Consider the following 17386-nt stretch of genomic DNA (forward strand, 5'->3'; position numbering starts at 1 on the left):
GGATGACTTCTAGACAGAAAGGAAGGATGCACAATTTAAAACGGCCTTCACATAAACTGAGGAAGCACATTCATTTGGGATAAGGGAATTGAGGAGCATTTCATCAAGGAAAGTAGATAAGGAGAAAGTACAGTTTAAACTATTTTATTAGGAAAGATAGTTGCCAATACAGAAAAGGATGGAAAAGAATAATCCAAGGTGCGCTTATATACTGGTATGAGCATAGGAAATAAAGTGCAGTATTGTGTTTGAACTAAGAAACAGTTTGATTTAGTGAGATAGGCAAGGAGACAATCAAAGGGAGAACAAATCTTTCATGCTATGTTGTGTCAAGGATTGATGCAGTGATTAATGTAGGTGAATACATGGTTAAGCGGAAGAAAATAGGAATGGATAGAGCATCACTTTGATTGCATCTGAAGGACAGGAATAGAAAAGGACAGTAGCAGGGTATCTCTAGATGGGCACTGAATACAGTAATATGCTGGATGCACTGCTGATTGAGGTTAGAGAAAAGATGAACAATGTCTTTCTTGTAACCATAAGAGACTTGTGGTCTTCCTGACACAGACTAGGACTTAATAGTAGAGAAGAGAGAATAGTAAAGAGAGTTTACCAAAATACTTAAAACTCTTAAGAAATTTAGGGAATCCACAGAAGCAGGCATTACTGAATTGGCTCCTATTGGGTAGGGTCAAGCGAAGTCACGGTAGGTAACGATTTGGATTACGACAGTTTTTTGAGGGAATTAAATTTTGCGCAAGCTAAGAACATGGCAAAAATTACTTAAAAGGGAAGGTTTTAACAAGATATTGATTATTACAGGAGTTGGTTATCTCAGGGTTGGGGAGAATGGGGGAAGCAAAGATGAAGCCAACTGAGGAGGAAAGAGGCATTAGGGAAAAAAGACATGGGGAGCTGTAAAACTTCAGAGGAAGAAAAAAACAAGAGGGAGATAGAAAAAGTGAAAAGGTAGAAAATACAAAATTAATTCTGCTCAAATTTAACCAAAAAGGCATGAAGAAATTCAGAACAATGCAAGGGCCTTATATTAATTATCACTAGTTACAAGATGAAAGACAGGCAGTGACAAAATTATTAGGTCATGTTTTGACTATTTTCTCTGCTGGGCTCGTGATAATGGGAGAACAGAGAACAGATAGATAATGGGAGAACAGTATGACAGAAGCTCTCAGTATCATGAGAAGAGCTATTGCAGAAAGGTTAGGAGCATTTAGGTAAACAAAGCTTTGGAAATTAAACTGATCATTTCAACTGCAAGATGTGACTGGAACTGGCAAATTGATGATAAATCCATTCACAAATGTTACAAAACTTATTGGGTTGAAGTTGCATCCTGATCATTTGTAATGTATACAAAACATCTTCAAACAAAAAGGGGGCAGAAAGAACAGATTTGTGAAACTTGCATCCATTGACAGAAGCAGGTTTGATACTTTGATTAAGGGTAGCTTCATCAAGGGACCATCTGAAAGTGCAGCATGTAAGTACACAGTGCTGGACAAAAATTAATTCAGAATGAAATATCTCCAGTGAAACGGATGTCTTGAAGGTCTTAAATTTGATATCTGTAACCGAAGTTGTGGTTGTTAATGATCCAAATTTCAGAAAAGCATTGGACAATGTCCCATACAGCATGTTGATGCACTGGGTATATGAGAGAAGAGATGGTTTAATGTTGGACCAATGTCCAAATGGAAAGTAGTCAACAAAGGGTGACATGGAACAGGAAGATATGAGTGAAAACAAGTTCTCGTGGTGTCCACATGGATCAGCGTTATACCCATTAATTATTAACATTTCTAAAATTGATTTAGAGTAAAGAATACTGACATGTGTGTCTAAAGTAAATTACTCTGGGTTGGGTGCAATGACCAATGTGAAATAGTCTGAAAGGAGCCCAGACAGGTTAGCATAGGGTGCAAAAGTTAGGAAATGAAATGCAATATAGTTAAGTGTACAGGCATGAAACTATGTTATTGAGAGAATGTGGAGTGGACATTTTATGGTAACACACGAGACAATACTGTTCACTAGATAACAGAGACAAGATATCAAATAAAATGCACAGCAAAAAGGGAGACTCTTATATCAAAGGCACCATTTTTGAAGTTGCAACAGGCATTGTTGAGGTTTGGAAAAGCGAAAGGCTTTGGATAGTGGAATGCTGAAGCAAAAACAGAGAATGCTGGGAAATCTCAGCAGGTCAGGCAGCATCTGTGGAGAAAGAAAAAGAGTTAACATGTCAGCTCAATAGGTTGTTTGTATGGAGTACTGGATTTGGAATTATAAGACAAGTTAAAGCTAAGGGTGATAAAGGAGATAGGAAATTGATACAACAGTTTTTGAGAGTGCAATGCAATTTGTAGAATTGTTCACCAACAATTGGGCGGCATGGTGGCACAGTGGTTAGCACTGCTGCCTCACAGCGCCTGAGACCCGGGTTCACTTCCCGCCTCAGGCGACTGACTGTGTGGAGTTTGCACGTTCTCCCCGTGTCTGCGTGGGTTTCCTCCGGGTGCTCCGGTTTCCTCCCACAGTCCAAAGATGTGCAGGGTCAGGTGAATTGGCCATGCTAAATTGCCCGTAGTGTTAGGTAACGGGTAAATGTAGGGGTATGGGTGGGTTTCGCTTCGGCGGGTCGGTGTGGACTTGTTGGGCCGAAGGGCCTGTTTCCACACTGTAATGTAATCTAATCTCATCAGATTACTGGAACAGAAAATGATGGCAGGTTACTTAAACAAAAAACTGGGCAAACTCCTATTGGTAAAGGAATTACTGGGCAATTTGACGACAATTGAAATAAGGAAGCCGATAGCAAATTTGAACGAGTAAGCAGAATAGATCCAAGATATTCTTTGTTAGGTGCTTTCACAGGCAATCTCTGGTATAAACATTACTGGCTATTATTCATGTATAACCATAGACCTGGAAATACGGAAAATTGTTTGACTGCTCTGGTGGACGGTATTCTGACAGGTGACCAGCATCAATTTTATATTTCCCTAAACTCTTCCCATCGAAGCTAATTACAGCTCTCCTACCAATTCCAAGTTTACCAAAGCGAATTGTAGTTCTATCAATGCTTAAATCAGGTTCATCAAAACTAATGATAGTTTGCCTGCTCAGTCTTCATAGTAGATTCATCAAACTCATTATACTTATCTAACCCTCCCACAAATGAAGGATTAAAACTTGGATATTCTTGGCTGTGGAACTATTCATATCTGAATCAATCATGGGGGTAGGCCCCCATTATTCTATACAGACAACCCCTTTTATCCTAATATCTTCATGAATAAAACCACCAGCAAATGAACAACAAACATAAACAAGGATTTCCATTGAAACAGCTCAGTTTTAAAGCTACTTTCGACAATATTTGTTCAGTAATATTTATTTTGCTGAAAAAAATCCGCAGTCAAAAGAACCATATTAAGAACATTCAGTCAAATCAAAGTTGATCTAGTCATCCATGAGAGATTTAACATATTTAGATTTGTCACAATTATTAATTTAACATTAATTTCTTTGAAACTTTAAGTTGCTATGCTCCTTAGGTGGCAGCAATCTGCAGCAAATGTTATTGGAGGAGTAATGAGGCTGCTCCCAGGCATAACTGTTCTGGCAGTGACTAACATAAGTATCCAAACTAAAATGGTTCAATTGCCTGAAGTAAGACATATTACAAAAAAAATCAGTATTTGACTTATGACCACTAAGAGACTCTTCTTTTGAAGTGTTCAACATTCAGTTATTACCACAGTGTCAGCGTGCAATGCTAAAACATGGAGAACAGAATGGGCTGATGGTCACTCCCGGGATTCGATCACTGCTCTCAAATAGGTCAGAAGGAGGAGTTCTGCAATTGGTGTAACACTGAGGTGATGAAAGAGTGGAAGTCCAGTCACACTTTCATCAGGAAGAGGGATTAGTTGCCACATTGTTAAAAATGAGGTACTGTAGATCAATTCACATATTGGCCATAGTGTACTTTCCTAGTTTATAAAATAATTCAAAAATCTCAAGTTAAACCTTGGTTGGATACAAGTACATGCTGGACATTTTCCAAAATATTAGAAATGTACATGCTTAAGGTGGGCAGATGAGAATTTACACTCAACATTTGTCAACCTTAGGTCAATGGCAGCATTCTCCAAGTTGGAAAACTTGATCGAGGTATACAAGCAGGACAACCTAATCTAAAACAAAAAAAACGAAATAACTGCAGATGCTGGAAATCAGAAACAAAAATAGAAAATGCTGGAAAAACTCAGTGGGTCTGGTAGCATCTGTGGAGAGAAAGCAGAGTTAACATTTCGGGTCCAGTCTAGTAGTGAGGGAGTACTGTACTCGTAGAGGGGCCGCTTTTTAATGTGAATAACAAATTAAACCAAAGGCACATCGGTTCATTTGAACAGAAAAAAATCTCAACATTATTTTGAACAAGGGAAGGGGTGTACACCCTGGCATTCTGGTTAATAGTCATTCCTCAATCAAAAAAATAGATTATTTAGTCTGTATCACATTGCAGTTTATGAGAATTTCTATGTGCAAAGGGGCTGCCATGCTTTTTGTATTACAAAATTATAACTTTTCAAAAGCATTTAATTAACAATAATGCGTTTGGAGTGTCTTAAGTGCACGAAAGAGGCATTATAAATCAAAGTCCTATTCCTTCTATCTTGAAAAAGGTTGAGATAGGTTTAAAAAAATGATTCCGAGCTCAATGATCGCCGGCGCACTTGACAAATGAAGTTTCCCACTGTACCTGATCTACTTGCCTTGTAATATCAATCTGAACTGTCATGGGAGTAACTCCATCAAGTGCTCAAATAGGATTCACACCAGCTTTGATTTTGATGAATAGCAGAAACTGCTTTGCAACAATGCTCAACAAGAATCTAACTGCACCTTAAAACTTTGAAATATTTGGTATTAAGTGCTCAATTGACATCAAAATCAGGCTTAGATGGACATCAATGTCTCCACCTTTGTAAATCTTGAGTGCAGATCAGGCTAGCTTCAGTCCTGAGTACTTAGAACATTGAATCCCAACAGTGTGGAAAAAGCCATATGGTCCAATAAGTCCACACCAACCCTTCAAAGAGTAACACACAGAGACCCATTCCCCTGCTCTACATTTACCCCTGACTAATGCATTTAACTACACATCCCTGAACATTATGGGCAATTTAACATAACCAAATCACCTAACCTGCACATCTTTGGATTGTGGGAGGAAACTGGAGCACCTAGTGGAAACCACGGGGAGAATGTGCAAACTCTACACAGACAGTTGCACAAGGTTGGAATCGAATCCAGGTCCCTGGCGTTGTGAGCCACCATATCGCCCAACCACTTCGCTGGCATCAAGCTTAGAATTAAATAGCCCTCAGCTTTACATTGGCATTTTTGCTCGAATCAGAAGATACAGGGACTAAACCTTATTGGACAGTTGCCATAAGGAGAGCGCGGAGCTCTGGTTCCAAATTGTGACATCTGCAGATCTTGCTTCCAGTTGAATAAGTATAACTTGGGATTCAGCACCAAACCCTCACTCTGCAGCTAGTTCAGTATATGAGTTGAGGGAGTCCATAAAACACAATCCTTTTACAGGACAAGCATCAAGTCGACAAAGTTAAAAAGCTAGTCACAGCGATGGAAGAAGTGTTTGATATCACAACTCAGCAGCCTGAAAACACTTCCACTATTGTGTACTTATTCGCCAAGGAAGAGCATGGAAACATGAAAACAAAAAACATTTTAAGAAACAACCACTTTTTCAAAAAAAAATTGCTATCATGGCAGCAACAAATTTGACACAAAACCAAATATTGCAGACACTAGAAATCTGAAAGAAAGAGAAAATTCTGAAGACATTTGTCAGGTCTGGAAGCATTTGAGGAGATAAACAGAGTTAACATTTCAAATTTGTGACCTGCCATGGAGTCTGAAATGTTAACTCTGTTTCTCCTCCACAGACGCTGTCAGAACTGAGTACTTCCAGCATTGTTAGTATCTTTCCAATTCTGATATTGGCAAGAAATAGCATTTCAATATAAATTCAGATCAATTGAACATTCCGTTAATTACAATTTTTGTGTGCATTTAAACAGATAGCTATTTGAACATCTGTTAAAATTAAATCCACACAATTGAAATCTTTGAAGATCCTTGACTTGCAGTAAATGGTTACGTATATTCAAATAGCGGCCAGTCGTATCGGAAAGAACTCAGCCCGGAACAAAATTAACGTTCAGTGTCAAACTGCATTTTAGTATCTAAATAGTCTGTGACAAGTGGTAGTCACAGACAGATCATGCAAGAGAAATGGGACAGCTTATGAATTTACTAACACTCGAAGGACAGAATCCATGAAGTCAGGCAGAACACTATGGACAGGGTACCGTCAAATGTCAGCTTATCCGACCAATGGAAAAATTCTGCTTTTTCTTCAGTGTCCATAGATTCAAAATTGATAAATCAGTGAGCAATCAATCACAAAAAAAAAGTGGATGAGCTAAACTGAGATCTTTAATCAAATGATAAAAGGCTTTAAAAATCAAATCCCATTGCATTAGTCTAACTGAAATAGATAGTCTGTAGTCTAAACCTCATTTTTTGCATTTAAAAAATAAATTTAGATACATTGCATACCCTGCCGGGAGCTGTGCTGTTGAATGAGATGTATGTTTCCACATACCATTAGATACTTGTCCATGCTTAACTGCATCCTGGAAAGTGACTTGCAAAACCTGTCCATAAAATCAACATCACAATACTGCACAAGCACACCTGAATTTCAGTTGCAGCTTGCCGTGGGACTGCAGGACATGTGAATGGTGTTAATATTATCTTTGACCTGAGAAGCTCTAATGATTTTTTTTTGTAAATTCTTAACTAAAGTAAAACAAACCCAGAAAGGCCTGAGGGGATGATGGGAATGATCGAGCTGCGTGAAGGATGGCCATCATTTCAAGAGCGATGACCACAGGAGACAAACAACCTTTCATTTGGATGTCCCTCGCACAATGCTGCACCATGTCAAAATCATAAACATTTAGGAGTTCTACCAGAGAGGTTCTCTGCTGGTAAAAGAGTTCCATAAAAGACACATATTAAACACAGAGTCATAGAGACAGCATGGAAATAGAACCTTCAGTCCAACTCATCCATGCCGACCAGATATCCTAAATTAAGGTAGTCCCATTTGCCAGCAGTTGGCCCATATCCTGTGAGCTTAACAGCTGGAAACAGAATTGGCTTAATGGCAGGAGACAGAGAATGGTGGTGGAGGATTGTTTGTACGGACAACCCTCCACCATACATTAATATGCATACACTGAACTCAGAACGGTAACTCTGCTTTCTCTCCACAGATGCTGCCCGACCTGTTGAGTTTCTCCAGCATTTTGCTTTATACTTCAGATTTCCAGCACCCACAGTATTTTACTTTTAGATCTTCTAACACCTTGTACTTAAACATATCATTAGAACATTTCTGGGGTCCCTTTTCTGCTCATATTCTTTGTCCACTAGGGAAGTAGAAAGGATTAGACTAAACTCACTCTCAACACAATGTCTCAAGTAACATCCGTATATTTGATCTCTAGTAAGTTGAAACTTTATTGCTGGAACAGCACAGCAGGTCAGGCAGCATCCAGGGAACAGGAGATTCGACGTTTCGGGCACAGGCCCTTCTTCAGGAATGAGCAGAGAGTGTTCAGCAGGAGAAGATAAAAGGTAGGGAGGAGGGACTTGGAGGAGGGGCGTTGGAAATGTGATAGGTGGAAAGAGGTCAAGGTGAGGGTGATAGGTCGGAGTAGGATGGAGGCGGAGAGGTCAACAAGAAGACTGCAGGTCAGGAAGGCGGAGCCGGGCTGGAGGGATTCGGCTGAGACAAGGTGGGGGGAGGGGGGATGAAGAAACTGGTGAAGTCCAAGTTCATCCCCTGTGGTTGGAGGGTTCCCAGTCGGAAGATAAGACGCTCCTCCTCCGACCGTCACGTTGTTGTGGTTTGGCGGTGGATGAGTCCAATGACCTGCATATCCTCGGTGGAGTGGGAGGGGGAGTTGAAATGCTGTGCCACAGGGTGGTTGGGTTGGTTCGTCCGGATGGCCCAGAGGTGCTCTCTGCGGTGGGGGGTGTGGATCTGACAAGGGAGTCGCGGAGGGAGTGGTCTCTACGGAAAGCTGATAGGGGTGGGGAGGGAAATATATCCTTGGTGCTGGGGTCTGTTTGGAGGTGGCGGAAGTGACGGCGGATGATGCGCTGTACATGGAGATTGGTGGGGTGGTAGGTGAGGACCAGTGGGGTTCTGTCCTGGTGGCGGTTGGAGGGGCGGGGCTCAAGGGCGGAGGAGCGGGAAGTGGAGGAGATGCGGTGGAGGGCACCGTCGACCACGTCGGGGGGGAAATTGCGGTCCTTGAAGAAGGAGGCCATCTGTGTTGTACGTATTTTGAACTGGTCCTCCTGGGAGCAGATGCGGCGGAGACGAAGGAATTGGGAGAATGGGATGGCGTTTTTACAGGGGGCAGGATGGGAGGAGGTGTGCCCGAAACGTCGAATCTCCTGTTCCCTGGATGCTGCCTGACCTGCTGTGCTGTTCCAGACTTTGATCTCCAGCATCTGCAGACCTCACTTTCTCCTCGTTGATCTCTAGTAAGCCTGAACTGGAAAAGTGTTAGAATTGAATTCCAGGCTTCCACTGATTTGGACTTTGTAGCTGTAAGGACAGTGAAACTGACAGCCTTCAGCATTACTGGTTTGAAACTGACAGCAATTTCTTCAATGCACAGCTTCAGTTATACATCAAAATCTAGAATTTTCTGTTACACTATTTGCTAAGTTCCAGTGAATGATGACCAAGTAGGAATTACTGAACGAAAAGGAACTTGCACTTCTTTCATTAGTTTCAACTCAAAATCCCTTGAAAATGTTTTACTTTGTTGATTGAGGTGTAACAGGATTTTTAAGTGGCACACAGAGTAAGTACCTACTGAAAAGCCTTTTGTGGTCCATGAAAATTAATTTCATATTACGTACATTATGACAAAAAAACATCCAAAAGTACACTCTTGAATGTTTGCTTTTTCAGATTTCATGTTAATTCCATGACTATGTCCCATTTGTTTCATTCCCTGCAAAATTATATAAGTGAAAATTTTAGTCCATTTTATGTACCACGTTCCTGCCGGTGACGATACTTCACTACGATTAGCTACCTTACCCTGTTCGATAGTATCACTATTGAGGGACACTGAACAGATCCCTCTGACTTGGCATGAGATTAATAGACTAGACTATTAATCCAGTGACTGAGGTCCGGGGAGTCTGGGTTCAAATCCTGTCATGGCAGATGGTGGGAATTGAATTTTAAGAAATATGGAATTAAGAGTCTAATGACAACCATGAAACCATTGTTGATTATCAGAAAAAAATCCTGTTAAATGTGTAACTTAGGAAAGAAAACGGCCATCCTTACCTGATCTTGCTTATTTGTGACCCCAGCCACACATTGAGTTAATCAATGCTTGTCACAGGAAGGTCATGCATAACAAATCTAATTGAATTTTTGAGGAGGCAACCAAGTGTTTAGATGAGGGTAGGCGAGTTGATGGGGTTTATATGGATTCTAGGAAGGCTTTTGATAAGGTCCCACATGGGAGACTGACAAAGATGGCAAAAGCACAAAAGATCCAGGGTAACTTGGCAAGTTGGATCCAAAGTTTGCTTAGTAACAGGAGACAGAGGGCAGTGGTAGACGTATGTGTGTGACTGGAGCCTGGTGTTCCACAGGGATCAGTTCTTGGTCCCTTATTGTTTGTGACATTCAATAATGATGTATATACGAAGGTGGGAGGGATGATAAGCAAGTTTGCAGAATGCACAAAGATTGACGGGGTGGTTGACAGTGAGAAGGAAGCTGTTAGTTTACAGGAGGATATAGATGGATTGGTCTGATGGGGCAGATCAGTGATAGATGGAATTTAACCCTGTTAAATGTGAGTCAATGCACGTTGGAAGGAGGAATAAGACAAGGGAGTACTTGGCAAGACCCTGGAAGCTCAGGGGAAGAGGGGGATCTGGGGGTGATTGTACATGAATCTCTGAAGGTGGCAGGATAAATGAATAGGGTAGTTAAGGTACGTGGGACATTTGTCTTTATCAGTTAAGGGTATAGATTATAAGAGCAGGTTGTCATGTTGGAGCTGTACAGTACTTAATTTAGGCCACAATGGAGTACTGTATGCAGCTCCAGTCAACACACTATCAGAATGATGTGATTGCACCAGAAGCGTTGGAAAGGAGATTTACCAGGATGTTGCCTGAGATGAAGCATTTCAGCTACGAAGAGAAGCTTGACTGATTCCCGTCTCAGCCCACTCCCTGTATCTGCATGGGTTTCCTCCAGGTGCTCTGGTTTCCTCCCACAGACCAAAGATGGGCAGATCAGGAGAATTGGCCATGCTAAATTGCCCATAGTGATAGGTCCATTCGTCATGGGTAATTGTAGGGTAATAGGGTAGGGGAATGGGTCTGGGTGGGTTACTTTTTGGAGGGTGGACTTGTTGGGCCAAATGGCCTGTTTCCATACTGTAGGGAATCTAATCTAATGGTTAGCCTGGGCTATTTTCTTCAGAGTAGAGAAGGTTAAGGGGTATCTGATGGTGATGTACAAAATTATGAGGGGGCATACACAGGGTCAGTAGAAAGCAGCAGTTTCCCCAAGTAGACAGGTCAAAACAAAGGGTGCAATTTTTAAGTGAAAGGCAGGAGATTTACAGGGGATTCAAGGAAAAGTTTTGTCACTCTGAGGATGGTGGGGGTCTGGAATTCACTGTCTGGGAGGGAAACTAAGGCGGGAGACCTCACAAACTTTAAAAGGTACTTGGATGTGCACGTGAGGTGTCATAACATTCAAAGCTATAGGTCTAATGCAGGGAAGTAGGATATTTGTAGGTACTAGTAGGCAGTACAGGCTTGATGGGCCAAAGTGCCTCTTCTGTACTGTATGATTCCATCAATGTGGTTAACTTGGAATTGCCTTCTGGGCAATTAAGAATGGGCACCAAATGCTGGCGTGGCCAGCAACACACTCATGCTGTGAATGGATTTTTAAAAATCCAGGACATTAACTCTGCTACATTAGGAGTATTAATTGTAAAGCTCTTAGACCGGAGAAGCTCAGCAAACTCAGCACAGAATTACTGTCATCCAGGTCTATCCAATTAAGTATGAAGACGACAATATATTATAATTTCATATTGTATAAATTAAGAAATCATTAGTTTGCAAGAAGCAAAGTGGATTTTTGTAACTTCCTCTTGCTTAACTCTCACTCTTCCGAAAATAATCACTGCTCAGTCACCTCTGGCCTTCTGAATTATTTACACACTTAAGACATTCCAATGTAAATTAGGGGACTACCTATAGTTAATTATGACAAATGCAGCATTCCTAAAAATGACTAGAACATAGACACCGGCAGCTGATGTAGAATAAATGTTTTTACAGGCAAGAAGGTACAAGGTTTGGTTTGAGGCATGTTCCTTGCTAGCTGATTTTGGCCAGGACTGTATTTCAGAAACAGCTATTGTGTTCAGTTCACCAGCCAATGGGAGGCAGCAGTCTGCCAAATCCCCAATTCTTGGTTGCTATTCAGAGGTCTCTATTGGCAAGTGTGCACAGGAACAATGGGTGAGGACTGGGTTAGTAACACCCAACATGGAACAAGGCTGATTAATCAATCTTTTGGCCCACATTTGAAGAATGATGCTGTAAAAAAATATGCCAGAGCGTGGTCATTGCAGCAGATAACCATCCCCGACAGTCAAGGGAGAAAAAAAAACAACCAAAAGGAAAGAAAACAGATTATTTTTCCAATAACTAAATGATTCTTCATTCTTACCTATTCTTATTGAACTGAATGGCGAAGTCAACCATGTGTTGTAGAGCCTTGTTTGTGAAGTTCATTTCCATGTAAATGTGACCCTGCCGTCGGGAAAAGGTACCAGCAATCTCCAAACCTTTAGCTTTCACTGCAGGTAACCATACCTGGAAAAGAAAGGAGCATTAGCTTCCACTTAAGGACAGTGAGGTTGCTAAATCGAGTTTATCAAACACAATATTATTGCTCTCCTCTATTCACATGAAGCATGATTGACGTGTCTATACCAAAAATAGCATTATTGTGCCTACCTTTCAACCATACACTGCTTTTAAAGTTAAAAATCACTCAACACCAAATTATAGTCCAACAGGTTTAATTGGAAGCAGTAGCTGAAGACAATCACCTGATGAAGGAGCGTTGCTCCAAAAGCTAGTGCTTCCAATTAAACCTGTTGGACTATAACCTGGTGTTGTGTGATTTTTAACTTTGTCCATTCCAGTCCAACACCAGCATCTCCAAATCATGACTACTTTTAAAGAGATCACTAGGATAGATTTTGAACTTTAAAATACAAATCCGTTTTAAATTTCTATTCACAATTTTAGGTTTATAATACCATAAGACATAGAAGCAGAAATTAGGCCATTCGGCCCATCAAGTCTGCTCCATCATTCAATCCGGGCCGATAGGTTTTTCAAACCCATTTGCTAACTTGCTCCCCGTAACCTTCGATCCCCATGGCAATCAAGAACATATCGATCTCTGTTTTAAATATACTCAATGAGTTATGTTGTCCACTTAAGAACAATTTCGTCGACTTGGATGTTACTTAGATCACAAGAACAAAGAAACTTTATAGCCCAGGAACAGGCCCTGCGGCCCACTAAGCCTGAGCCAATCCAAATCTACTGTCTAAACTTGTCGCCCAATTCCTAAGCATCTGTATCCCTCTGCTCCCCACGCATCTTAAATGAACCTACTGTGCCTGCCTCTACTACCTTTGCTGGCAACGCGTTTCAGACACCTACCACCCTCTGTATAAAGTACTTGCCGTGTGTATCCCCTTTAAACTTTTCACCTCTTACCTTGAAAGCGTGACCTCTCGTTATTGAATCCTTCACCCTGGGAAAAAACTTATCACTATCCACCCTGTCTATACCCTTCATGATTTTGTAAACCTCAATCAGGTCCCCACTCAATCTCCTTTCTTTAAATGAAAACAATCCTAAGCTACTCAACCTCTCTTCATAGCTAGCACCTTCCATACCAGGCAACTTCCTCTTAAACCTTCTCTGCAAAGCATCCACATCCTTTGGTAATGTGGCTACCAGATCTGTACAGAGTTTTCTGAATGCGGCAGAACCAACGTCATGTACAATTTTAACATGACCTGCCAGCTCTTATACTCAATACCCTGTCCGATAAAGGCAAGCATACCATACTCTATCCACCTGTGCAGCAACCTTCAGGGTACAATGGACCTAAACTCCCAGATCTCTCTGCTCATCAACCTTTCCCAAGACTCTTCTGTTCACTGTATAATTTGCTCTAGAATTAGACTTGCTGAAATGCATCACCTCACATTTGCCTGGATTGAACTCCATCTGCCACCTCTCTGCCCAACTCTCCAGTCTATCTATACTCTTCTGTATTCTTTGACAGTCCCCTATGTTTTCTGTTACTCCACCAAGCTTCGTGTCATCTGCAAATTTGCTCATCATACCAACAGTGCCCTCTTCCAAATCAGTTATGTATATTACAAACAACAGTGGCCCCAGCACTGATCCCAGTGGAACACCACTGGTCACCTTTCTCCATTTCGAGAAACTCCCTTCAACTACTACTCTCTGTCTGTCTCCTGTTGCTGCTCAACCAGTTCTTTATCCACCTAGCTAGGATACCCTGAACACCATGTGACTTCACTTTCTCTATTAGTTTACCATGGGGAACCTTATCAAATGCCTTACTGAAGTCCATGTATATGTCATCAACAGCCCTTCTTTCATCTATCAACTTGGTCATTTCCTCAAAGAACTCTATTAAGTTGGTAAGGCACGATCTCCCTCACACAAAACCATGTTACCTATCACAGATAAGCCCATTCTTTTTTCAATATAAATAGATCCTATCCCTCAGTACCTTCTCCTACCACTGACGTCAGACTCAGTGGTCTGACGTTTTTCAGAATATCCCTACTACCCTTCTTGTGCAGGGGGACAACATCAGCAACCCTCCAGTCCTCCGGCACCTCACCTGTATTTAAGGATACCACAAAGATATCTGTCAGGGCCCCAGCTATTTCCTCTCTCGCCTCCCTCAGCAACCTGGGATAGATCCCATCCGGTCCTGGTGATTTGTCCTCTAGCCTACCCAATACATCTTCCCTACTTATGACAACATGATCCAGACTAATTAAACTTCTATCTCTAATCTCAACATTCATCATGTTCCTCTCCTCAGTGAACACTGATGCAAATTAATCATTCAGAATCTCATCCATTCTCTCAGGTTCGACACACAGCCTTCCTTCATTATCCTTTAGTGGACCAATCCTTTCTCTAGTTACCTGCTTGCTTCTTATATAAGAATAAAAGATTTTGGGATTCTCCTTAATTTTGCTCGCTAAAGCTATTTCATCACCCCTTTTAGCCCGCTTGATTCCTCGTTTAGACTGGTCCTACTCTTCCAATATTCCTCCAGGACCCATTCTGTTCTTAGCTGCCTGGACCTTATGTATGCTTTCCTCTTCCTCTTGGCTAGTTGTACAATTTCTGCTGTCATCCACTGTTCACTAATCTTGCCTTTCCTACCCTTTGCTTTCAACAGGACATGCAGTATCTTTGAAAGCCTCTCAATGTGGACTTCCCTTCAAATAGCTGTGTCCAATACACATTTCCCAGCTCCTGCCTAATTTTGATATAATTGGCCTTGGCCCAGTTTAGTACTCTTCCCTTAGGACCACTCTCATCTTTGTCTACGAGCATTGTAAAACTTACAGAATTGTGGTCCCCGTTCCCAAAGAAATCCCCCACCGCAACCTCTACCACCTGGCCTGGCTCATTCCCCAACACCAGGTCCAATACGGCCCCTTCCCTCGTCGGACTATTGACATACTGCTCTAGAAAACTCTCCTGGGCGCTTCTTACAAATTCTATCCCATCCAAACCTCTGATGTTAAATGTATCCCAGTCAATGTTGGGAAAATTAAAATCTCCCATCACCACTATCCTATTGCCTCTACATCTTTCCATAGCTGAATATTGAATTTTGCACAATTTACAAACTATGTAGTGGGACAAGTACATATTAATCATATTTTCTCATTCCCAAAGCAACTATCATCATGGAATGGTGGAATGAACCTTCCAAATTGTGCTCAATTATCCAGTTAATCCAGGCAATGGATTTATACTCATGGCAATGGGTTGAAAATGAACTGAAGTTATGGCGCTTAACAGTTGTCTGGACTCAATTGTCTTTTAGCCATTTAAGATGAAAGACTTGCATTTATGTAAAGTCTTTTGCATCCTTAGGAGATCCCAAAGTGATCTGCATCCAGTGAACTAGTTCTGAAATATTACCACTAAGCTCATGCTCAACAAAGTCCCAGAAAGAAAAATCTGATTTTTGTGGTGTTTATTGAGAGATAAACATTGGACAGAAACTCAGAACTTTCTGGGCTCTTCATCTAACAGTGCCAAGGTATTAGTGTCGTCACAATCACCTGAAAGGTTTAATGTTTTATCTGAAAGGTTCCATCTCAGTTGGGGCAACGTTGGGGTGTCAGATAAAATTTTCTGTTTAACTTGCTATAGTAAGGCATAAACTCAAGTGTATGATCCTGGGAAGGTTACATTGTTTTAGTCGCTGCTCAGTGACAGTGGGAATTTGAGAAAAATGTCCTATCTACTTCAAGATTGACCATTAGGCCATCTTGTCTATCCTTGCCATTTAAAACAAAGAGGCAACAATTTTTTTTCATTCACTAAAGGGATGTGGGCATTGCTGACTGGCCCAGCATTTATTCCCTGTCTCCAGTTGCCCTTGAGAAAATGGTGTTGAGCTGCCTCCTTGACCTACTGCAGACCCTGTGCTGTAGGCATACCCACACTATCATTAGAGGGGGAATTCCAGGATTTTGACCCAGCGACAGTGAAGGAATGGCGATACATTTCCAAGTCAAAGAGTGTGGTGCTGGGAAAGCACAGCTGGCCAGGCAGCATCCAAGGAGCAAGAGAATCAATGTTTCAGGTATAAGCCATTCATCCTGATAAAGGGCTTATGCCCAACAACGTCAGTTCTCCTGCTCCTTGGATGCTGCCTGACCGGCTGTGTTTTTCCAGTGCCATACTCTTCAACTCTGATCTCCAGCATCTGCAGTCCTCACTTTCTCCCGATACACTTCCAAGTCAGGATAATGAGTGGCTTGGAGGGGAACTCGCAGATGGTGTTCCCATGTATCTACTTCCATTGTTGCTCTACATGGAAGTGGTCAGAGTTTGGAAGGTGGTATCATAAGACCATAAGACATAGGAGTGGAAGTAAGACCATTCGGCCCATCGAGTTCAGTCCGCCATTCAATCATGGCTGATGGGCATTTCAACTCCACTTACCCGCATTCTCCCCGTAGCCCTTAATTCCTTGTGACATCAAGAATTTATCAATCCCTGCCTTGAAGACATTTAGCGTCCCTGCCTCCACTGCACTCCGCGGCAATGAATTCCACAGGCCCACCACTCTCTGGCTAAAGAAATGTCTCCGTATTTCTGTTCTGAATTTACCCCCTCTAATTCTAAGGCTGTGTCCATGGGTCCTAGTCTCCTCGCCTAACTGAAACAATTTACTAGCGTCCACCCTTTCCAAGCCAAGGGTATCCAAGGAGCCTTGGTGAATTTCTGCAGTGGAACTTGTAGATAGCACACACACACTATCGCTACTGCGCATCAGTAGTGGTGGGAACAGATGTTTGTGGATGTGGTACCAATCAAGTGTGCTGTTTTGTCCTGGATAACATAAAGCTGGAGTGTTTTTGGAGCTGCATCTATCCAAACAAGTGGGGAGTGTTCCATCACTCTCTGACTTATACCTGATAGATGGTGCACAGGCTTTGGAGAGTCCAGAGGTGAATACTTTAGTGCAGGATTCCTACACTGGTTAGGCCACTTTTGGAATATTGCGTGCAATTCTTGTCTCCTTCCTATCAGAAGTTATGAAACTTGAAAGGGTTCAGAAAAGATTTACAAGGATGTTCCAGCGTTGGAGGTTTTGAGCTATAAAGAGAGGCTGAATAGGCTGGGGCTGTTTTCCCTGGAGTGTCAGAGGCTGAGGGGTGACCTTATACAGTTTTATAAAATCATGAGGGGCAAAGATAGGATAAATAAACATGGCCTTACCCCTGGGACAGGGGAGTCCAGAACTATTGGCATTGGTTCACGGTGAGAAGGGCAAGATATAAAGAGACCTAAGGGG

The 17386-nt window shown here is 41.8% G+C and overlaps 1 protein-coding gene across 3 annotated transcripts in view; it reads right to left on the reverse strand.

The window, feature by feature from the left end:
* LOC122564151 (AP-2 complex subunit beta) overlaps nt 1–17386 on the reverse strand; it is a 310855-nt gene that overhangs the window by 120552 nt on the left and 172917 nt on the right. For all 3 annotated transcript variants that reach the window (XM_043718785.1, XM_043718786.1, XM_043718784.1), the window contains one exon: nt 11936–12081. In XM_043718785.1, coding sequence (XP_043574720.1) covers nt 11936–12081 — 146 coding nt within the window. The remainder of the gene's footprint in view (nt 1–11935; nt 12082–17386) is intronic.

The sequence above is a fragment of the Chiloscyllium plagiosum genome, chromosome 28 (assembly GCF_004010195.1).
Source record: "Chiloscyllium plagiosum isolate BGI_BamShark_2017 chromosome 28, ASM401019v2, whole genome shotgun sequence".
In the NCBI taxonomy this organism is placed as follows: domain Eukaryota; kingdom Metazoa; phylum Chordata; class Chondrichthyes; order Orectolobiformes; family Hemiscylliidae; genus Chiloscyllium; species Chiloscyllium plagiosum.